Source organism: Nicotiana attenuata, unplaced genomic scaffold (genome assembly GCF_001879085.1).
Source record: "Nicotiana attenuata strain UT unplaced genomic scaffold, NIATTr2, whole genome shotgun sequence".
Lineage (NCBI taxonomy): Eukaryota > Viridiplantae > Streptophyta > Magnoliopsida > Solanales > Solanaceae > Nicotiana > Nicotiana attenuata.
The window spans coordinates 701,174-726,071 of record NW_017670375.1 but is presented as its reverse complement, the minus strand read 5'-3'; the positions used below and the strand labels follow the sequence as shown (position 1 = coordinate 726,071).

Below are 24,898 nucleotides of genomic sequence, written 5' to 3'. Positions count from 1 at the left end.
GCGCGATCGGAAGTGAATTCGGAGGTCCGTGGGTCATTTTGGAGTCATTTGGCTAAAGATATAAATTTGAAGATTTTTGAGGAGCTTGACCGGAAGTGGACTTTTGATATCGGGGTCGGATTCCGATTCCGGAAGTTGGAGTAGGTCCGTAATGTCAAATATGACTTGTGTGCAAAATTTGAGGTCAATCGGACTTAATTTGATAGGTTTCGGCATCAAATGTGAAGTTTGAAGTTCTAAAGTTCATTAAGCTTGGATTGGAGGTCGATTCACAATTCTAGCGATGTTTGATGTGATTTGAGGCCTCGAGCAAGTCCGTAATGTGTTATGGGACTGGTTGGTATGATTGGACGGGGTCCCGGGGGCCTCGGATGGATGTTATTTCATCGTCGGCTATTTCATGTAATGCTATATTGTGTCGTGTGAGTTGCAAAACGGCTTGGTAAATTTCTTATGTGTTGAGGTTCCGCATAGCGATGGTGTTATGTGAACAGGATGGCTCTTTGGTTCAGAACATTTATCGCACCTCAGTTGTGCTTAAGTTTGTTAGCTTATGGCGCTATATGTCCCCTCAGAGATGGTATTATGCACTTAGCATGCTTGTGACCGATATTCAGTATTTTGTTGTAAAGGGCAATTTACCTCGGTGTGAATATCCTTATGTGAATTTTATGTGTGGATCGGGTGGCACGGCGCCATGGGTATGTTGTTTGGATCGGGTTGCACGCCGCAACAGTATGATGATGAGTACAATTTTCCGTATTCTAATTTCTGTGTGTTTTGTTTTCCATTTTTCTAAGGAAAGTCCATATTAGCAGCGTGAGTTGGGTAGTCCCTTCCAGAGTTCGGTCTCCTTATGTATCATGTTCGAATTGGTAGCCTATTGGCACATTGTGGCATCATATGAGGCCTTTGGTCATGTCTGGGGTGGCTTGTTGCCTGAGTAGTTTGTACTGGGCGAGACAAGGTTATTGGATCTAGGATCAGTGCAATCGGATTGTATGAAGTATATTAAAGAACAAAGATCATTATTTGGTTCAGAATGAGGTAATGTTCTTGTCAGGAGTGTAGCCTCAATGATTTGTAGACTTGGCAGTTGGTTATGAATTCCTATGCCTCTCCTCCGTCATGGCAGTATTGTAAGAGTTGGAACAAGACTTAAATGTATCTTGAGGTGCGTGGTGAGCATCCAATTCGGGGAATGTTGGTTATTATGATCGGAGAATGTTATTATGGTCCTGTGGGTGATGTGGTGCATGTTGAGAATTCAGCAAAGGCATGCAGTCGTGTTCTGGTACTTCGTGTAGTGATTGATTCAGTGTTCATATATTGGAAGCAGGCCTGGCAGAGAATTCCGGATGTTGTAATTGGGTTCTAAGCTTAATTGTTTGAATAAAAGAGAATATCTTCAGATTTGATCAAATTATTATGCTCAACAGCGCTATGGTAGCACGGGTAGGTGCTTAAGGTGTTTAACTGTGATTTCGGACAACTCCAGCGCAGTTCTTAGCACGTTCGAGGACGAACGCATGTTTAAGTGGGAGAGAATATAACGACCCGACCGGTCGTTTTGAGCTTTAGCACGTCGTTCAGCAGTTTGAGGCCATGAGCAGCTTCATTTTAGGTATTATGACTTGTACGCGTGGTCGGAATTGAATTCCGGGAAGTTCGAAGTTGATATGGAAAGAGAATTCTCATTTTGGAAGCTTAAAGTTGAAAGAATTGACTAAGATTGGATTTTTGAGTAAACAACCTCGAAATCGGGATTCGAAAGTTCCAGCAGATTTGTATGATGATTTTGGACTTAGGCGTATGTCCGGATCGGATTTTGGAAGACCCGGGAACGTTTCGGCACCTATTATAGAAGTTAGCATTTTTGGAAGAATTTCATAAGTTTGGGTTGAAGTGCATTTCATGTTATCAATGTCCGTTTGGGATTCCGATTCTAGGAATAGCTCCATATGGTGATTCTAGTGTTGGGAGCGCGATCGGAAGGGAATTTGGAGGTCCGTGGGTCATTTTGGAGTCATTTGGCTAAAGATAGAAAGTTGAAGGTTTTTGAGGAGCTTGACCGGAAGTGGACTTTTGATATCGGGGTCGGATTTCGATTTCGGAAGTTGGAGCAGGTCCGTAATGTCAAATATGACTTGTGTGCAAAATTTGAGGTCAACTGGACGTAATTTGATAGGTTTCGGCATCGAATGTAGAAGTTTGAAGTTCTAAAGTTCATTAAGCTTGGATTGGAGGTCGATTCATAATTCTAGCGATGTTTGATGTGATTTGAGGCCTCGAGCAAGTCCGTAACGTGTTATGGGACTGGTTGGTATGATTGGACGGGGTCCCGGGGGCCTCGGGTGGATTCCGCGTGGTTAACGGATCGAATTGGAATTTGGAGGAAGAGCTGATGCTGCTGCCTTCTGGTGTAACCGCACCTGCGAGAATTGGGCCGCAGGTGCGGAGCCGCAGAAGCGGCTAGGAGTGGGGCAGATGCGGTTTTGACCAGAAGTGAATAGACCGCAGATACGGTCATGTAGCCGCAGAAGCGGGACCGCACCTACGATGGTTGAGGCGTAGAAGCGGAAAAGGGGGGCCTGGTGAGAAACCGCAGGAGCGGTAGAAAGGCCGTACCTGCGGAACCGCAAAAGCGGTCAAGGGACCGCAGGTGCGGAAATGCTGGAGGCAGAGAGTTCTTTTAAATCGGGGGTTGGGTTCATTCCAACCCAATTTCTTCCATTGGAGCCGATTTTGGAGCAACTTTGAGGTACCATTTTCACCAATAAACATGAGGTAAGTGGATTCTACTGGTTATGAGTCAATGCTTGAATTATATACGGATTTGAGCATGAAAATTTGGTAGACATTGTGGGTTTTTGGTAGGAGACCTAGGAATTTATATTTTGGATTTTTGCCATGATTTTGGGCATGGAATTAAGAGAAAATCATATATTTGAGTTCGTGAGTTCATGGGTAAGCTTTATCTTCGAAAAATTTCGGAGTCCGGGCACGTGGGCCCGAAGGCATTTTTGCCAACTTTTCGATCGGGATTAGGAATTGTTATAAATTGGATTATTATGATTAGTTGATCATATATTAATGGATTTGCATAATTGTTGGCTAGTTGTGGAGCGTTGTGCATCAATTTGAGTCCTCGGAAGGGCGTGGAATGCCGGTTATGGAACTTCGGAGCGAGGTGAGTCTCCTTTCTAACCTTGTAAGAGGGAATTGTCCTCATAGGTAAATTAATTGAACTTATGTGTTGCTATTTGTGGGGGCTACGTACGCACGAGGTGACGAGAGTCCGTGCTTAGCTACTATCATGCCTATGTCCGGGTAGTCTAGGACCCAAAAGCATGCTTACTTGGAATAATTGAAACTTTATTGATGGTTTAAATTGCTTAAATCATATCGAAGTGGCAAATGATTTTCTGAAAAGAGTTAAACTTCATTTTCTTGACTTGTAAGAGAGAAATGTACATCTCCATGAACAATTGTTTCCAGATGAAGTCTTGATTGATTGTTTAATTATGTGTTTCTATGTGTACCTGCGTCGCATGTATGATTCGCGAGCAGGGTGATTGTTTATTTGTATTTGACCGCGTCGCATGTATGATTCGCGAGCGGGGTAATAGATGCATCTATGGTTCGCGCCATTCGACCCTCTGGCAGTGCACATTTTAAATATTGTTGGATCGGGCCGTACGACCTCGACATGAGTTGCGCGTGCTTGTATTGCTTGCCTTGAAATTCACTGAAGTTGATATTGTCACTCCCTGACTTGAGAATAAAATGTATAATTGATGAAAGCGAGATTTGGAAATTACCCTTTGAATAAAGGCATTGAGTACTTGTTTCATTCTGTTAAGTCACGACTATGCTTTATCAAAATCCTTGATTTTATTATATTAATTGTGTATCACTATTGGACCACTAGTAAGTGTCGAAGTCGACCTCTCGTCTCTACTTCTTCGAGATTAGGCGGGATACTTATTGAGTACAAGTTGTTTTTTGTACTCATGCTACACTTGATGTGCATTTTGTTGCACAGGCACATGTATTTCTAGCGGTCTATTGGGCATAGCAGCATGGATGATACAGAGACCAGGTGAGCTAAATTTCTTGAGGCGACCCGCAGCCAGTATAGTCTCTTTCAGCGTATTGTATTTACTTCTGTCCAATTTGTACTCCGGACAGTGATTGTACTTTATTCGATTCTCTTAGCAATTGCTCATGCACTTGTGACACCAGGTTCTGGGATGTCTATGGGATTATACAGTATTTGAGATTGTTAAAGATATTATTATTTATTTAGTGGAACTTGTTCTTTGTTGTTTAAATATATAAAAGAAGTAAATTCAGGGATATCTAAAACAAGAAATTATTAATTAATTAGTGTTGGCTTGCCTGACAATGGTGTCCGGCGCCATCACGACCCTTAGTGGATTTTGGGTCATTACAGTTACTCACGGAAAGTGAGTTCGCCAAGTTTTGGAAGAAGACAGCATAACGTTTGATAATGTAGACGCAGACGGCGTGATGATCCCTCACAATGATGCACTGGTAATATCTTACTTGTACATGATACTAATGTGAAACGATTTTTGATTGATCCAGGTAGCTCTGTAAATATCATTCTTTTAAGAGTGGTGATGCAAGCTGATGACAAAATGGTGCCCAAAGCACGTACCTTATTTGGATTTGACGATTCAAGCATTGTTACAGAAGGGGAAATAGTGCTTACCACATTTGCAGAAGGAGTTGTCAAAGATACGAATTTTCAAGTGACAGATACGGACATGGCGTATAATATGATTCTTGGTAGACCTTGGATTCATGATATGGATGATTTTCAGTCAACTTTACATCAGGTTATTAAGTTCCCTTCACAATGGGGGATTAGACGAATCCGTGGTGATCATCAGGCTTCTAGAAGTATCAATTCAGTGGCGGATTCGAGCATAAAGAACGAGGTTGCAGACAAAAAATAGCAATTACAGAATTCAGTTGAGGATTTAGCAACACAAACCTCAACTGGAGATGGGCAAATGGGTGTAGAGTCAAGGCCTGATATCATTCAAGAGCCAGAAGAGAATGAAAATATCAAAACAACAATAGAAGAACTCGAAGCAGTGGTGTTGTTTATACATTGGCCGGACAAAAAAGTGTACATCGAAACCAACCTGAGCGCAGAAATGGAAGGCAAGTTAATTGAATTGTTAAAAGCTAACGCAGACTGCTTTGCTCAGTCGCATTTAGATATGACAGGTATACCACCAGAGGTGATGACCCATAAGCTAAATGAAGGTCCATCATATCCACCTGTCAACCAGAAGAAACGGAAGCAAGGATCGTTCAAAAATCAGGTGATTTAGGATGAGGTACAAAAACTTATAAAAATGGGTCTATACGAGAGGTAAAATATCCTAATTGGCTAGCTAATACTGTAGTGGTACCAAAAAATAATGGGAAATGGCGAGTTTGTGTAGATTATACTGACTTGAATAAAGCTTGTCCTAAAGACTCTTTTCCTTTACCGCAGATAGATCAACTAATTGATGCTACCGCAGGACATAAATTGTTGAGTTTTTTAGATGCATGTTTAGGGTATAATCAGATAAAAATGGATCCTTTAGATGAGAAAAAAACTTCCTTTATTACAAACAGGGAGACTTACTGTTATAAAGTCATGCCTTTCGGACTCAAGAATGCTGAAGCCACGTACCAAAGGTTAGTAACAAAGAAAAACTATGGAAGTCTACATCGATGACATGCTAGTCAAGTTAACACAGGCGAGGGATCATATCCAACATTTGTCAGATACTTTTCAGATTCTCCGCAAATTCAATATGAAGTTGAATCCCAAAAAGTGTGCATTTGGCGTGTCTTCGGGTAAATTTTTAGGTTTTCTTGTTTCTAACCGAGGCATAGAAGTAAATCCTGCACAAATCAAAGCCATTGTAGAAATACCGTACATACTCACGAGCAAGAAGGAGGTGCAGAGGCTGATAGGTAGGATAGCAGCTTTGGGAAGATTTATTTCCAAATCTTCAGAAAAAAGTTTTAAGTTCTTTTCAGTGTTGAAAAACCAAAACCAATTTGAGTGGGCTGAAGAATGTCAACAAGCACACAAAAATCTAAAAGCATACTTGTCAAACCCACCGTTGATGGCTAAACCAAAGGATGGAGAAAGGTTACTCATCTATCTAGCTGTATCAGAAATGACGGTAAGTGCAGTTTTAGTACATGAAGACAAAGATAAACAATCTCCAATTTATTATGTTAGCAAATCTTTATTGGATGCTGATACTCGATATCCTCATTTAGAAGAACTTGATTTAGCACTAATCATGACATCTAAAAAGTTGAGGCCTTATTTTCAATGTCACCCTATCTCTGAAGTGACCGCTTACCCCTTAAGAAATATATTGCATAAGCAAGAACTATCAGGTAGATTAGCCAAGTGGGCTATAGAGCTCAGTGAATATGATATCACATACCAACCTAGAACTGCGATAAAATCACAAGTTTTAGCAGATTTCGTGGCAGACTTCTGCCCAGGGATAGTACCCCAAGAAGAAATGGAACTACAGGTGTTCAACGGGTCTAATCCGGGTACTTGGACCCTATTTACTAATGGCTCCTCGAATGTTAAAGGAGCGGGTTTAGGCATTGTTCTAATCCCACATTCAGGAGAAACCATAAGGTAGGCAATAAAGTACCATCCCATTACTAATAATGAAACAGAATATGAAGCAGTAATTGCAGGTTTGGAATTGACACGAGAACTTGAAACCCCTTATCTCCTCGGTGGCTTTAGAAAGTTGCTCTGCAAATGAAGACTCAAGAATGTCTTTGTCTCTGCCAACTTGATTTGAAGAGGTTTTTTCAACTGCCAATTCCGCCGCCATCATCCTTGTTTGTTGTTCCAAAGCACACTTCTCTTCAGCTAGAACTTCTTTCTCCAATTGAAGACCCTCGTATTGTTCCTTCCAGTTATCTGCTTCAGTACGATAATCATTGACTAGCTGCTCAGTGTTAACAATTCTCTTCATAAGCTCCGTACCTATCAAGTTGATCTACAAAAGAAAAGAAATAAGTGACTGTCAAACTAAAGTAAACAATCGCGAGGAAAATAAAGGAAAAAAGCTAAGACTTGAACCTTCAAAGATGAATGAACAATATCATTCAACCATGTCAAGGAGTTGTGGCTTTCTAACTTTGACTTCTCAACATGGCCAAGTAGAAGTTTCAACCATACGTCGGCTTGACCAGATTTTTTTAACAGATTACCATCTTCAGGGACTTCTATGGTAACCTTTTTCATCACCCTATTGCTACTAGAAGTACCAACATGAGAATTAGTAGCAACAGGAACAGTTGAGGACGTGAAAGCAGCCTCAGGGGGAGCAGTAGCGGCAACAACAGGAACAGTAGATTAAGAACGGACGGGGACTGAAACTGGAAGATAAGCAAGGGTAATTCTTCAAAAATGGGGCCAAAGTCTTCACTATCAAAACCACGGGAAAATAATTGATCAATAGATTCACGAGGGGGAGCATTCATCGCTTCATCAGAACTCACTAAAGTAGCATCTTCAGGCTCATTGACAGGAACTGAACTTGGAGAAGGTGTGGCTTCATCATCTGAAATTACGCGCCTTCTAGACCGAGGCCTGCGCACTAAGGAACCCTCTTCTTGTTCCTTTTCACCATCAGAGCTACGAGCTCCGTCTACTTTTCTCTTCGATGAAGAACTCAGAATCCTTTCTTGAGTAAGACTCACCGTAAGTTTTGCAGAAGAAACAGAAGCGGGACTAACACCACGAATAGCAAATCCTAACAAAAGATAAAGAGTCACAGTGAGAAACTCTTAATTAAGAAGAAGAGAAAAAGAAGAAAACTAAACGGTAAAAAGTACCGTGTGTTTTAACTTTCCACCCGAATCTCTGAGAAAGATATTTCCAAGATCTTCTCTCTATAGGGGCAACAGACAACAACTTTCCTACCCAAGCACGGAAGTTGAGAATTTCCTCAAAAACTTCCATAGTTGCTGAAAAAGTAGGGGTGAGAATACATGAGAACCAATATTTGAAAGGAAAAAGGTGAGAGACAACTACTTACGTGCAAAATTCCATTTTTCTGGAAAAAGCATGTTTTCTTCAACCGCCAAACCACTAGTGGGAGCAACAACGAAGTGAGCATACCCGTCTCGATCTCTATCATCCTCAGGGCTAACTAATACTCTTTTACTTTTAGCCACGAGGGAAAAAACTTCTTCACGAAATAGCTTGGGAGAATAAAGGTGGAGTAGGTGACGAAAGTAAAAGGCATAGAAGCCAAGTTTGATATATAACGGAGGCATGCAACAGCTCTCCAAACAATAGGACCGATTTGTCCTAGACATACATTGAAGTAACGACAGAATTCAATGATCACTGGGTCAATAGGAGGTCTAAATCCTAAGGTAAAAGGGTATGTGTAAACGAAGGAGTAGCCAGTTTGGTACGAAGTTATTCTTTGGTTAGAAATAGGGACTAAAATTGGGAAGTCAGGTTTCCAATTGCATTCTCTTCGAACCAGAGCAAGAAGACCAGTGGTAATCAGAGTTGGGTGATGATCAACACGATCGAGAGAAGTAGCCATGGAAGAGACTTGACTCTTCATGGATTCACTGTCAGTCACAAAGGATAGCTCTTGAGGAACAATTTCATCGACAGTGGGTTCACGAAGCGCTTTAGTTGAATGTTTATCTTTCGAAGAAGATCTTAGAGTTGCAGAATCCCTAGGTATATAAGAAGATGGACTGGGAGCACTACTTTGAGAAGGGGAACCACGGTTAGAAATAGAACCGAGGCTACGCAATCTTCCACCTCTTCTACTTCTAATAGGTGCATTAGACGGAGCAAACTCATAGACAATGATAACTTTGCGCGGATCAGGTGAAGCCATGATTAACTAGAGAAACACAAGAAAAAGATGCAAAAAGAAGTAAGACAAGAAGACGAAGAAGGAAAGGCTTTAGAAAATCGGAAAAAGGGGATTGAGTATTTATAGGAAGACACGACTATTGAGGTCATTATGAAGCGTCATAATGAAACCGTCACTTCATGACTGATGCGGTTGCAGGAAAACCCTAAAAGACGCTGAAGAACTGAAGGACCAGTTGTTAAAAGCCACGTGGCATGATCATTAAATAAAAGTGGTGAACGTCACATCTGTTGAGAAAAGGATATGATTATATTCGAAAACGGCGGTAGAGAATTCTCGCCATAAAAACCTTCCACTTCCCCGAATATTTAATAGAGAATATTCAAGAAAGTGGGGGGACTATCTGTATTGGTGGTGAAAAAGAGCTACACGTGGAACGTTAGACTGCTGACATGGCATAACACATAAGAGCAATAATATAGCAACACGTGGAAGTCTTATCTGATAGAGTAAGAAAAGGCACGGGAAGAAACACCCACGAGACAATACCGGACCTAACAGCTGGCAAAAAATAAATAAGTAATAGAAAGAAGGAAAGATACATTGAACAGAAAGACATAATGAACGGAAATCTTAACAGATGTAAGACATTTATCGCTATAAATGCATCAGTTATGAGAATCCAAAATAGAAGGCAATCAGTATCATTAATGTCCATAATTAGCACAAATTATGAGAAATAAAACGTTACTATTATACATTCCTATATAAACGCACAGAATTTTATTTGTAAGGACATCTGGGACAATATTGAGATACAAACTTTACTTTTTGCTTTCTCGAAATTCTTTGCTTCAATTTTGCAATCAATTATTTCCTTAGCTATTCTTGTTATTTTCCTTCGATATCTTTGAGACAGTGAAGTTAAACTTGATTACGAGTAACCCATTTTCTTCTAAATTAAATTTTGACTGAAAGATATGTTTTTTGTTAAACGCCGGTTACAAAAGGGAATCGTTGAGAACAGAGGAACTACATAGTAACTTAGAACTAATACTCAACCCAACCACCACACCTCTGCTGCATAAAAAAACTAACTATATTTACAAAAACATAGCAACGACAAGTCGGACACAGAACATAGAGTAAAGCAGCTGGAACATGCATGTTGAGCCTCGATTCATATCTCACATGTCGTAAGGAGGAGGAGGGCTTCTGGGTCCAATCCCACTAGCATTCTCGTATGCAAATGACCCTGATCGCCTGCGGAATCGAAATGCCTCCTTTCCTCCCGCACCTGCAGTACATATTTATAAATAAAACACCAAATATATATTCAGTCCGATCCCTATATTTTAACAAATTGTTGTACATTACACCCAACAGACATTAATTAATAATTTCGTCCAACTAATTTGAGTTTCACTAAGGACATTTTAGGCCGTTATGTTCAAACTAAAGGCGCTAGTCCAAACCACTAGCACATGAAGGGTTGATCCATTACGGACTAACCAATACGTGTACTGTACTCGTGGCCAAATGTTTTTAAACTCTAGCTAGTGGATCTACACAAAAATATCACCTTATAAATTGTATCCACCTATACATTACATTATCCGTTAGAAATTTTGACATTATTTATTAAATTACATAATTGGCCTCCTACCATCTTCACAGATTCTCCCTCCCAAAGCTGAATTTACAAAACTAACCCAATGATAGTACGCAAAGATTCTATTCCTCTAGAGCTGTGATAGTCCGCCTTTATTGGAGGATATTCTCGGTGAACAAAAGACATCTAAACTTATTTCCTTTTTATCCGTTCCAAAAAGAATTTCTCATTCCGTTCCAAGTTATTTGAATCTGTTTGACTGAACACGAAAATTAAGAAAAAAATGAAAGACTTTTAAAATTTACGGTTCTAAACAAGTTAAAAAGGAGTTCAGATTATTTGTGTGGTTATAAAAATTTCTCATCAAGGGTAGAATTGTAAGTTCAAGCTAAATTGTTTCCAAATTTAGAAAGGGGTCTCTTTTTGCAACGGACCAAAAAGGAAATAGGTTCACATAAACTGGAACGAAGGGAGTACATCTTTCTAAATTTAAAAATAATTTAAGTTAAACTTCCAATTTTACACCTCAATGAGAAGCTTTTATAACTACATAAATAATCTCGATTCTTTTTTACTTTTTTAGGACCACAAATTAAAAAAATCTTTATTTTTTTCTTAAACTACCTGCCTAGACAAACAGATTCACATAAATTGGAACAGAGACTACTACTGAACTACTACATTGTAATATCTTCGCCCGCTATAAACAAACACTGAAACAACAAGCTGAAATTAAGGCATACCAGCAAAGGGAGATACCGGAGGAGTGGAACCGGCACTGGCTGGCGAAACTGGAGGAGAGTCTTTACTCACATATCCTGGAGGCTTTACTATCATTATACGTTTTGTCACCCTAGTCGCCTCTTGACTAACTTCTGATTCTGCAACTCAAAATTCATTAGATTATATGATCCAAAAATAAAACGTACTGAAAAGGAGTCTTTTTTTTTAAAATATCATCTAAGTGGTCTAAAGTTACTGTTTCAATTTTCAAATTGAGACAATATATAGTGACATCGTCCAATTAAATGTTATCTTAATGGGAAAAATTACTCATACGATCGAAGGACTTTATCAACAAAAAGATAAACTATAGATTAACCAAAAGTTAATCATCAGCATATACCGCTGATATAAATATGACCATAACAGGTACTTAATTATTAAAACGTAAACATTAAGAAATTCGTAATAATGCGGGACAATCTAATTAAACTAGTTTTTGTAATACGTGTTATATATAGCAGTTGTTAATTCGTGATGTATTGTTAATGGATGAACCGGCGGAAGATAGCAACAAAGGCGTACCCTTGCCGGAACTTGAGCCCAAGTTATAGGTAGAGGACTTTCGGAGTTTGCCAAGGCCACTATCGGGACGGGGACCGGCGACGGTGTCGTCCCAAAGCTTGTCAAGTATGCTCATGGCGTATGTTAGCGAATAGGCGCAGGTTAAAGTATGGGAAAACCGTATGCTTAGACTGAGTGAGTGAGGTGTAAGGACGCTACGGAAAGGTCTCTTATTTATTGAGGGATTTAGCGTGAAATATCGAACAACCTTTGTGGGATGAGATTGATTCTGTATCGTTGATCTAGATCTGAGATGAGATGGACGATGGATCTATTAGCGCAATGGGATAAGATCGACGTGACAAGGACGGAGTTGGTTTTTCTTTGATCTTTTAACATTTCGCCGTTTGGCTACTTCGGATAGAGTTGATCGAGTGTGTCACGTGACCGGTACTTTTCGAGAGGATATCGTGTATACCCTTGATCTTTTTCTTGAAGATTATGTTATTTATAGTCTGTTTGGTTTCTGATTTTATAAGTTTTACTAAGCAGACTATTAGATGTAGTAATTACATAAATTTGTTTGTTTTGCCATAACATAATTATAAGCTAATTTCACGTATCACGTTTGGTCATAAGTGTAATACCACATAATAGGCATTCTTTGATTAAATTAAATTAATACTAATAAAATTAAATAAACATTTGTAAATGAATGATTAAATAAACTTTAATGTGTGACAAATATACAATGACAATAGCCTAGTGAAATCTCACAAGTGGGGTCTGGGGAGGGTAGGATGTACGCAGCCTTACCCCTACCTTGGGAGGGCAGAGGGACAGTTTCCGATAGATCATCCGCTAAAGAAGATGGAAGAAGCGCTGATAGCAATTCATAGCAAGACAATATATTTGGAAAATAAATTGAAGATAGCAATAAGAATATGAAAGAAGTGCCTATAGCACGTAATGGCAAGACAATATATTTAGAGAAACTAAATCCAAGGTCTGATAGCAATAGAGAATATGAAGGAGCACTGATAGCAAACTAAGGAAGTACTAGTGACAAGTAATAACAGATCAAAATATGCGAAAATAGCAAACTCGGGATAAAAGGATACCATTCTAACACTAACGAACTACTGAAGACAAAGGGAAACGCACGACTACCTACCAACCTTCTACCCAAATCCTCAACCTCCACACCCTCATATCCTCGGTTAGCTCAAGCTACACCATGTCCCGCCTGATAATCTCTCCCCAAGACTTCTTTTGCTTACCTCTACCCTCCCTATTACACATTAAGGCCAACCTCTTACACCTCCTGACTAGGGAATCTGTGCTTCTTCTCTTAACATGCCCGAACCATCTCAGTCTTGCCTCTCGCATCTTTTCCTCCACAAGGGCCACTCCCACCTAGTCCCGAATAACTTCATTACTTATTCTATCTAACATAGTATGCCCACATATTCATCTCAACATCCTCATTTCAGCTACTTCCATCTGCTAGATGTGGGAGTTCTTGACTAGCCAACACTCTGCCCCATACAACATAGTCAGTCTAACCACTACCTTGTAGAACTTATGCTTAAGTCTTAACGGAACATTCTTATTGCACAAGACAATAGAAGAGAGCCTCCACTTCATCTACCCTGCCGCGATACGATGTGTGACATCCTCATCAATCTCCCCATCATTATGAATTATAGACCCCAAATACCTGAAACTCTCTCTCCTGGGGATGACTTGCGAATCGAGCCTCACATCCCCGTTTGCTTCTTGGGTAGCACCGCTGAACTTATACTCTAACTATTCTATCTTGGTCGTGCTCAACTTGAAACCCTTAGACTCCAAGGTATGTCTCAAGACCTCTAGCCTCTCGTTGACACTACCGCGCGTCTCATCTGCAAATAGCATGCACCAAGGCACCCCCCTTGCATGTGTTGCGTTAATGCGTCCATTGCTAAGGGAAAAGAAAGGGGCTAAGAGTTGATCCCTGATGCAGCCCCATCTCAACCGGAATAATGTGTGACAAATATATGTGTATATAAGATATATAGAGTTATATATAAATGTGTGTGTTTGATAATTATAAATTAATAATTAATATGCAAAAAGTAATACTAGGTATCTTTCCGCTCGTGTGAACATAATGAAACTTATGATTTTGTTCTATTTTTTTAAATAACAAAAGAATATATATGAGTTTAGAATATAAATATTTGTACTAAAAATTAAAAAAAAGAAGAAGAAGAAGAAGAAAGAAATGCTAGTATAACACAAAATTATTTTTAACAAATGCTCCTCAGATATTTAAAATGAAAGTGATAGAGCAACGGATAATATATGTGAGAAATAAGAAACAAAAGTGTATACGGGTAAAATCGAGGCTAATGAACACTCCGATTTCTTGGTGGGGAAAACGAAGCGAGGACATAACTATAAAGAATCAAAATCAAAGCTAGGAACCTCCCGTATGAAGGCCCAAACAAAAGCCATCGAGACCATGCCCCCGGACCCGATTCGAATAACGAGACCTCGGAAAGCATTGTCAAACGCCCGCACACGATTAACAAAGGGCCGTGATATCTGAGCCCAACCAGATATCATGGCGCGAATCTCGGCCTGTATCAGCAGTTGATCAGTGATTAGCGAAAAGGAAGATCTTTACCTTTCTTAAAATTGTACTTAGGGTAAAACTCCCCTACTATATAAAGGGGAATTTTATTATTCAATGGACACTTTTTATAACACGCAGACCAAGGATATATACGTCTATTTTATCTGTTTCTAAAAGTTATTCAAAGTTCTTATGTTCATAAATTCTTCATAAGTGTTAGCTCTGTGCCGAAGGCAGGCTATTTGTTAAGCTTTTAACCGAGCCCGCATACAATATCACTACTGGTGTGGTTGTTTATCGTATTTTTTATTTTTGCTTATCTAACGTAATAAATCACTTGCATTGAATTAATCCACATATCCTTGAAACTGCATATAAGTTCAATTGTTATCCATTTTTATGGGTAAACAGTTCGGCACCCACCGTGGGGCTAAGGATAAAAGCGGCAGTTTGATATAAATTTCCATAACACACTATATTTTACACTTGTTCTTTGAGATTTTAATTCCATATCTACCTAAGAATGTCAAACTCCCAATCCGCTCACTTCAACGTTGATGCTGAGTCTGGCAATCATAGCGAAATCAACAAAATATCACCTAGCAACGAGGTGCCTCTTACTGATCCTACAGAGTCCCAGTTGTAGACCCAATCGATGCCAACTTGCAAGTGGTCGTCGACGCTAACCTGCCGACCGACCCTGAGAACAACGTTCGAGGAGGAGCCCGACCAAAGACTCGAGGTACGCCCGAAGGTGAAGGCGACAGTATCAATCTGTGGGTGATCTTCGAAATGTTACATGCCCAACAGACGGCGACAGCACAACTGCAGAATCAAGGCCGCGCACCCGGCTGAATTGAGCCCTAACCATCCCGGGAAAAAATCTTATGAAATGAGTAGTTTACAGAAAGGCTAGTGAAGCTGAGCTCGGGACCAACCTCGAAATAATAAAAATGCTTGAGGAACTGACAAAGTGGGTGGAATCGGGGGAGAAGAAAATTGAGGCCAACGATAAAAAAGTGGAGACATATAATCCAGAGTTGATCAAATCCTAGGAGCGCGCTCAATATTGAAAGGCCCGGACTCCAAGAAATTTTGTCCAAGAGCCTTTCCCTCCAAGCGCGGTGCCGAAGCTAATCCCGAAGAAGTTTTATATACCCAATATTCCGAAGTATAATGGGACTACAGATCCAAATGGGCATGTGACTTCCTACACGTATGCCATAAAGGGAAACGACTTGGAAGGTGACGAGATCGAGTCGGTTCTGTTAAAAAAGTTCGGAGAAACCCTATCAAAGGGAGCAATGATATGGTATCACAACTTACCCCTAAATTTTATTGATTTGTTTGCTATGCTTGCAGATGCCTTAGTAAAAGCACACGCTGGGGCCATCATGGTCGAGAATAGAAAATTGGATATTTTCAGAGTAAAGCAAAGAGACAACGAAATGCTCAAGGAATTCGTATCAAGGTTTCAAATTGAGCGGATGGACCTGCCTCCGATTGCTGAAGGAATTCGTTTACTCAAGGACTCAACCCCCAAAACTCCTTAGCATTGCAACAATTGAAATAGAATTTGATAGAGTACCCACCGAGTCCGTTTATCCCATCAGAACTAATGACAGGTCTAAGAGAGTCATCGATCATGAACCAAGACCGGACAGAGACCAGAATCAACCGTATAGTGGAGATCGAAGGGGCAACAAATCTGGGAGTAACCTTGCGAGAAACAAAAGAGTGGCCCAGTTATTCAATAACGGGCATCTTCGGGAATTTCTGAGTGACCGAGCCAAAAATCACTTCAGGAACAGGGACTCCAGCAAACAGACCGAACAAGAAGAACCTCAGAACTTCATCAACATGATCATTGGAGGCGTCGATGTCCCCCAAGGGCCAATGCTAAAGTACACTAAGGTGTCCATCACAAGGGAGAAATGAACCCGAGACTATATCCCAGAGGGAACCATTTCGTTCAATGATGAGGACGCCTCCAGGTAGCTTGGAAACATCATCTAATCGAGGGTCGTAGAACAGTTAGGTCTACAAGACCAAATAGTGCAGTAGTCCGGGTTTTAAATGGTGGATACAACATGGCATGCGAAACTACTAAAGGAGAAATAATCTTGTCAGTAAATACCACCGGACAATTTAGGATACTAAATTCTACGTGATTGAGGGGGGTAGAGGTATAACGCCTTATTCAGAAGGCTTTGGGTTCACAACATGAGGGTAATACCCTCGACACTGCACCGGGCATTGAAGTTCCTCACACCGGGAGGAATGAAGACGGTCTACGGGAGCAGCCGACCACATAAGAGATGTTCGCAGTCGATGAAGTGATCCCGACATCCGCACTTTTGACATCAAAGAACACGGAGCCGGTTAGGAGGGAAGAAACCAAATAGCAATCACAGATACAGGTTCCGACCGAATTAGAGAAGAAAGGAGCAGGCGAGGATGACGATTACAGAGTCCCTAAGTTGTTCATCGCCCCTGATGATTCCGATGCCACCAAATCAACGGTCGAGGATCTAGAGAAAGTCAAATTTATCAAACACTTACCCGATCAGAAGGTATACCTAGGCACGAGATTAACTTCCGAGCTCAGGAAAAAACTCATTAAATTCCTTATAGCTAACATAGATCGTTTCGCTTGGTCCCACCTTGATATGGCAGGGATCCCACCGGAGATAACCACTTACAAGCTGAGTTTAGATCCAAAGTTCCACCAGATTAAATAGAAGAGGATGCTGTCACACCTCCTTTTTCACTACACCCCCGGAAGGGGTATAAGAAAGGGAGTTTTTCCAATTAAAGGACAATCGGAACGGAATTATTTATTTAAAGAATTCAGAGTTGCCACTTGAGAGATTTATGGTGTCCCAAGTCACCGGTTTAAAATCCCGAATCGAGAAAAAGGATGACTCTGTTTAACAGTCCGCGAACCAGAAATCCGAGTAAGGAATTCTGTTAACCCGGGAGAAGGTGTTAGGCATTCCCGAGTTCCGTGGTTCTAGCACGGTCGCTCAACTGTTATATTCGGCTTAATTATCTGATTTTAGAACACTTTGAACCTATGTGCAAATTTTAACTTATAACCGCTTTTTTCCATTTTTAAAGAAGATTGAACGTCGTCTAAAACATGTCGTTGGATCGCGCCACATGAAATGCACCCGCAATCCGAAACACATTTTATTCAACGTTGTGAGATTTAGAGTTGGGTCACATGAAATGCACACCCGAGTTTAGGGAGGTAATATTTATTAAAATAACGCGCCTAAAGCAAATTACGCGTTGTTAACTTTGGAGGGCCATGGAAATTTTCTAATGGCACGCCTCGAATTCTAAGGTTAATTTAAAACTAATTAAAATTAGGGCCACGCAATTGTCATTTTATTTTGGCGCGGCGCACCTCAATTTATTCTAATTTAAGGCTTCTATACTAATTCAGGAAGGCCATAATTGTTATTGGTTTGAATGACACACCTCAAAATGTCGAGAGAATCTAATTAGCCAAGAATAAACGTGAGGCCTCTATCTATTAACAAGAACTCAAAGCTGCTACATATTCGGAAAAACAATAAATTGAAGGGCTGCTAAGGCCCAATTTCAATCACTTCCCACGCTTGGGTTCAATAGGCCCAAAACCCTTTGCAGATGCATATATACACAGTCATTGAAGCTCAAACGGAGGCCTTAAGCAAGCCCAGCTCGGAAACATGTCAAACAAAAAAAACAGTGGCTCGAGGCCGAGCCCCTACGATGGCATGAGGCAACACACATTTTGAAATTAATCTATTCCCAGGAAACAACGCACCAAGACTACATGATTTTCAATTTGACATGTTTTATCAAAATCGTGGAGAAATTGACATTTTTAAATTCGAAACAAAAAGAGAAATCCACTAGTAATCAAGCTTGAGTTTATTCCCAGATTTTAATACTACCTTTAATAGAACATTGCTGTACCATTTGAGACCTTCACTTGAGCTATGATTGGTAGTGAATAAGCATGCTAATCTATGAAGAACAATGATAATCTGAATTATATCTTAAACTAAACATGCTTGCCATACTTACCCTAATAGATCAATATGACTTCCCACACCATCTTCAGCTTTTAACAAAAAACAAAATGTTATTTTCAAAAAAACCAGTCGACCCCTGTTTGGACCACTCCTATTCCCAGAGGACTCAAGGCAAGTTACAAAAACAAGAAAACAAAACATGCAGACCAAAATACCAAGTTATACTGAGACTGATTCAGCAAGATTCAATTATATTACAGTTAAGCTGCATAACCACAGTCCACCATTTAATTATAATACAGTAATCTAGCTAATCCAACTGAAGACAAACCACACCACATTGAATCAGATGGTTAAACATACAGACATTATGAAGAAAAACTGTACATAAACAACATAATCTGATACACTGCTTCAAACTCCCATTTTTCATTTCATTTCTTCACTTCACAACCAAAGAGTTACAGAGTTGTGTACCTGGAAATGAGGAACAGATGTTAAGGGTTATCAGCAGCAACGAGCAGAGATCAGCAACAGGAAAATAATCCAGCGAACCAATTTTAAAACCCTGAAAACAAAGCTCAACCCGTCTACTAGAACAGTTCACTTGAATATAACCCAGAAACTACAAAATCAGACCTTAAAACCAGATTCAATTCATCTACTAAACCTCAAATGTACCCAAAGTGCTTCAGGATTAGTGAAATTTCAAATAATACCAAACAGAAGCAATGAAACAGTGCTTTTAGAGAGGTTTTCAGCCGCCTGGATTTTCTCTAATTTTTCTCTATTTTTTTTAGCTTAACCTACCAAGCGGGTCAAATTGATGGAACAAAGCACATAGAAACGGGCCAAAATAAAATCAGAAATACTGGAGAAGAAGGATTCGATCACATCAAAATACTAATAATTAATACGACCTAAATCTTAGGCATGCAACAGACCAATTACTAAATAAGGAAAAGAGACAAATCATCAGCATCAAATGAGCAAAACAAAAAGAAAAATTGAAGAAGGAAAGCAGGAAAGGGCGATAACTAACCAGGACGGGTGAATCAAAAGGTGAAAGAGCAGAAGCCGGCCAGAGTCTCTAAAAATCGAGCCAAGATTCGAATTAGCCAAAGCTTTCAAAAGAAAACTTGGTTAACACGACTCTTGATTCGTATTTGAACCCCAAGACTCAGGGAACCTTGAACCAAAGAAAAACTAGGGTTTTCTGATTCGAGTTTCGAGGGGGTTGGCTAGGTTTTGAAGGCAATTGGTTGTGGATTGAGGATGTGGAGGTGGAGGGGAGACGGTGGTAAAGATTTGGGGTTGACTAGAGGTGACGTCGCCACCGGGAAAATTGTGGCGGCGCTAGGGTTTTGATTATTCGATCTGACATTCGAGCAATTCCACAGGGATTTGGGAAGAATGGAGTGAAGATTTGGGATGTGGAGATGGAGGAGGGTGTCTGGTGTTAATTTGGTGGCGATTGGAGTAACGCCGCCGGCGGAGGCGATTTCCGGTGGGCGGCGTGGGGCGGCGTTATACTGATCTCCAAAGGGGTGTGTGTGAGACGGTTTGGGGGGTAGGGGGGGTAGGGGGCTTCCGACAATTAAATACGGGGGAAAGGTTAGTTCTGGGCTGTTGGATCTTGATGATCCAACGGTTGTGATGACACAGCTCTAAACGGGGTCGTTTGGGTAAGTGGGGGCTTGGACCGGGTTTCTGGAACGGGTATGGGCTGGGTAAAGGGTATTGGGGAAATAAATTGGGCTTGAGTAGAAGCAATAAGGACTGGCCCAAGACATTTCTTCAGCTCTTTTTTTTTCTTAATTCCAATTTTTCTCTTCTTTTTTTCATTTTCAAAATTAAAAGTAAAATCCTAAATTAAATCATAAAACCAAATTGGCTTATCAAAAATACTAATTAACTCTAAATAATAAAAAGCAAATTAAAGGGAAAACTACCAACATTCAAAACTAAAAATAAAAAAACAAATGAGTTATTTTTGTGATTTTCCATTTTTGTAAAATAAATCAATTACTTAATAATTCTTAAAATGCAAAATTAACCTCTAAATGCATATGCAACATATTTTTTATATTTTTTCATTTAATTAAAATGCACAGACAAAAATGCAAACAATTATCATGAAATGCCACGAAAAATCCACAAAATTGCAAATAATGAAAAGAAATTGTTTTGCTTTGAAACTGTGGGAGTAATTCATATAGGGCAAAAATCACGTGCTCACAGCTGCCCCTCTTTGCTCGGAAACACGAAGAGTTTTCGTGCAAAGATAAAGTGAGCGGATACGAGCGATTTTTGCCCGTTTGAATACTCCGTGTGAAGCATTTTTGAAAGATTTGACCGCAGCCTGCTTCCGAGGCTGCCTACATATCCTTGGCTAAAAAGGAATCAGGTCAGTGTAGTTCAGGAATGTCTGGTAGCTGGGACTACCATGAAGTTGTGATTTCACTATTGCTGCTGCTGCTGCTGCTACTGCTTACTGAACCCCCTTATTACACCATGACAAAATAAAAAGAAGTTATACTAAACTATGATCTATGAACTAAAAAAAAACCTATCTATATCTTCAAACTTGATCCTACAGCTCTTGTTGCCATGCTGACTTGTATTCTCCTAGTGAAATTCCTCTGTTGTCGACTTGAATTGTAATCTGAAATGGTTTCCATTTCTTCAGGTGGAAGCCTGACTGCCAAAACTTGAACTACATTCTGAGATGCTTTCCCTTTCTCCTGGTGGACGCCTGACTGCTACACTTGAACGTATTCCCTACTCTCCAGGCGGGCTCCTGAATGCTAACTTGAAATGTGTTCCCTTGTTCTTCAGGCGGCCTCCTAACTGCTGACTTTGAAATGTGCTCCCTTGTTCTCCAGGCGGGCTCCTGACTGCTAAACTTGAAATGTACTCCCTTGTTCTCCAGGCGGGCTCCTGACTGCTAAACTTGAAATGTACTCCCTTGTTCTCCAGGCGGGCTCCTGACTTCAACAAAATAGACAAAACAAAGAAAATCTTTTGCCCCAGTTTGGTGGCTGGGCATCATATTACCAGATATCAATAAGAATTTGAAAGCTAAAACTTGAATTGTACTCCCTCTGTTCTCCAGGCGGGCTCCTGACCGCTAAAACTTGAATGTATTCCCTTGTTCTCCAGGCTGGCTCCTGACTGCTGATTTGGAATGTATTCCCTTATTCTCCAGGCGGGCTCCTGACTGCTGACTTGAAATGTATTCCCTTGTTCTCCAGTCGGGTTCCTAACTGCTGCATTTGAAATGTATTCCCTTGTTCTCCAGGCGGGCTCCTGACTGCTGACTTGAAATGTATTCCCTTGTTCTCCAGGCGGGCTCCTGACTTCAACAAAATAGACAAAACAAAGAAAATTTTCTGCCCCAGTTTGGTGGCTGGGTGCACATGTGGTTGTAAACTAGATCATGTTACCAAATATCAGTAAGAATTTGAAAGCTAGAACTTGAATTGTACTCCCTTGTTCTCCAGGTGGGCGCCTGATTGCTGACTTTGACATGTGCTCCCTTGTTCTCCAGGTGGGCTCCTGATTGCTGAACTTGAAATGTATTCCCTTGTTCTCCATGTGGGCTCCTGAGTGCTGAACTTGAAATGTGCTCCCTTGTTCTCCAGGCGGGCTCCTGACTGCTGACTTGAAATGTGCTCCCTTGTTCTCCAGGCGGGCTCTCTGACTGCTTGACTAAATTGTATTCCATGTTCTCCAGGTGGTCTCCTGATTGCTGACTTGAAATTTATTCCCTTGTTCTCCAGGAGGGCTCCTGACTGCTGACTTGAAAATGTATTCCCTTTTCTCCAGGCGGGCTCCTGATTTCAACAAAATAGACAAAAACAAAGAAAATGTTCTGCCCCAGTTTGGTAGCTGGGCTCATACATGAGGGTTAACCGAATCATATTGCCAAGTATCAGTCAGAACTTAAAAGCTAATACTTGAATTGTACTCCCTTGTTCTCCAGGCGGGCTCCTGACTGCTAAATTTGAAAATGTGCTCCCTTGTTCTCCAGGCGGGCCCCTGACTGCTAAACTTGAATGTATTCCCTTGTTCTCCAGGCGGGCTCCTGATTGCTGACTTGAATGTATTCCCTTGTTCTCCAGGCGGGCTCCTGACTGCTGACTTGAAATGTATTCCCTTGTTCTCCAGGCGGGCTCCTGACTGCTGACTTGAAATGTATTCCCTTGTTCTCCAGGCGGGCTCCTGACTTCAACAAAAATAGACAAAACAAAGAAAATTTTCTGCCCCAATTTGGTAGCTGGGCACATAGGTGAGTGTTAAACTGAATCATTCTACCAACTATTATTAAGAATTTGAAAGCTAAGTCCTATTATCCAGGGAGGTCCTGACAACTCTTAATTAAATGACAATTATAGATCTAAGCTGTATCTTCTAAAGGTATTACCTCTGCTAAGTCATGTTATCTAAGAGGGTCTTAAACTGCATCCTATTATCCAGGAAGGTCCTGACAATTCCTAACTAAAACAACAATTTAATCTAAGTTATGTCTTCTAAAGGTATTATTTTCTCTACATCTTTTATCTAACAACAATCTTAAAGCTAGGTCCCATTATTCAGGGGGGGGGGGGGTTTCCTGACAACTCCTAATTGAATCTATCTTTAAATATGCAAACTTTTGAAAACCAACTTAACATTCCTTTAATGCTAAACTATACTATTCATGATTGTTTGAAATTTAACTAAGACACATTTTCCAGGAGGGTCCTGAAAAGTTTACGATCAAACCTGTTTGGTGCTTGCTCTCCCCTACGGAGAGTTCCCCCCGAAAAAAATTTCCTGCCCTGTTTCAAAGAAAGATCTTTTCAGTTTAAAAATGGTGGTTAGTTTGATGGCATTCTTGCCTGAAAATGTCTCCGCTGCCGTGTTTTGCTTCTGCTTCCCCGAACTGGCCCTGAACCTCTTGACTTTCTGACTGACTTTCAAAACCTCATGACCCTTGATGACCGAATGTTCCATAGCCAAACCATTGTTTTACACCTCTGACCCCTTTATCTGAACCTTTGCATCTCCCACGACATTACCAAGTCATTCCACCGATGAAACTTCCGGTGACTCCCTGTATCCCACTTTACATCCTGCTATCTTTGGTATGTTCTGGCCACACTGTGCTTTGCAATTTTGGAAGCTGGTAGTGAGCTTTGAAATCCTTTCTTATTTGCTTTGAACAAAACTGACATTGAAACATCTTAGAGAACAAACCCCAAAAGGAATGAAATGCAATGACCTTGAGAGTTAAGGATAAAGAGAATCCAAAACCGGACGACTTACAAAAAAAAAAGGAAAAGAGACTTATCTGAGTGGAACAGCTGGTACCATTGATCATGACATGCATTTCGGACTAATCGGCCCAATCCGTCCAACCAATCAACTTTCAATTGCCATGCTTTGTTGCCCTAGAATTCCATAACCTGATTTCTTCACCCAAACCCTAACCTTGTTCATCCTGCGGTGTCCTGAACGGTTTTCACCCACAGACCTCTCTCATTTGTTCATTTGAAAACTCACTTTCGCCTTAAGGTGCCCGCTAGGGTTTTCACCAATAAGACTCTCTCATTTCTGTTTTCTCTCAACTCACTTTCGCCTTACGGTGCCCGTGAGGGTTTTCACCAATAAGACTCTCTCATTTTCATTACTTTTCCTGCTTGGACCGGAGTGTTGCCCCTGATATGAATCACATCTTCCTGCTCGACTTGGCATTTCTGAAGACTGATCAGAAGGTCTTTCTTTGGACCGTAATGTGGGCTTTTGGATAGGGTTAGAAAGAAAGGGTATTAAAGGCTCAAAAACAATTCAAATGGGTTAAAAATTACAACTTTCGGAATCACATTTCTTACAACAACCACAACTTCTGCCCCAGTTTCTTTGTTTGGGGACTTTTGGATTTTTGTTTTGATGGGACCGAACCGTGAGGCTGCCTACGTATCCTTAAAAGGAATCAGGTCGAACGTAGTTCATGTCATAGAAATTACTTTATTGTTGTGATTTTCCTTTCTGTTTCTTCCATTTTCTCTTCTTTTCTTTTCTTTCTTTCTCTTGCCTTTTGTTGTTTTGTTTTTTTTTCTTCTTCTTTTCTTCTCTTTTTTCTTCTTTTCCTTTTCTTTTCTTCTTTCTCTTTTTTTTTCTCTCTTCATTTTTTCTTTTCTTTCTTCTTTTCTTCTTCTCTCTCTTTTCATTCTTTTCTTTTCTCTTTTTTCTTTACTTATCTTTCACGCTTGTGTTTCTGATCTTTGCTACTGATTCCGAAAAGAGGGGTATGAAAGAAAATAAATAAGGCTCAAAGAGGGTAACAAAGGATAAAGTGTTTAGATAGCAGAACAAAATGCCTTCGTCATTCCAATCTTCAAAACATGCCAAGTACAAACAAATACAATTAAAACAAAGAAGA

The 24,898-nt window shown here is 40.3% G+C and overlaps 1 protein-coding gene across 1 annotated transcript; it reads right to left on the bottom strand.

Annotated features, from left to right (window-relative positions):
• Positions 1–9,857: 9,857 nt before the first annotated feature.
• LOC109238573 (dormancy-associated protein homolog 3-like) lies at positions 9,858–12,121 on the bottom strand. The gene is made up of 3 exons (XM_019405059.1): positions 11,845–12,121; positions 11,280–11,417; positions 9,858–10,221 (listed from the first exon to the last, which is right to left on the bottom strand). The coding sequence occupies exons 1-3, from the start codon at positions 11,957–11,959 to the stop codon at positions 10,112–10,114; spliced, it is 363 nt and encodes a 120-aa protein (XP_019260604.1). The 5' UTR covers positions 11,960–12,121; the 3' UTR covers positions 9,858–10,111.
• Between the last annotated feature and the right edge of the window lie 12,777 nt (positions 12,122–24,898).

Excerpts from the sequence above, each read along its gene's own strand:
- LOC109238573 (XM_019405059.1), bottom strand. The coding sequence starts at position 11,959 with ATGAGCATACTTGACAAGCTTTGGGACGACACCGTCGCCGGTCCCCGT. Across the intron at positions 11,418-11,844 it reads GGGCTCAAGTTCCGGCAAGG|AATCAGAAGTTAGTCAAGAG; the intron begins GTACGCCTTTGT and ends TTTGAGTTGCAG. Across the intron at positions 10,222-11,279 it reads TCCGGTATCTCCCTTTGCTG|GTGCGGGAGGAAAGGAGGCA; the intron begins GTATGCCTTAAT and ends TATGTACTGCAG.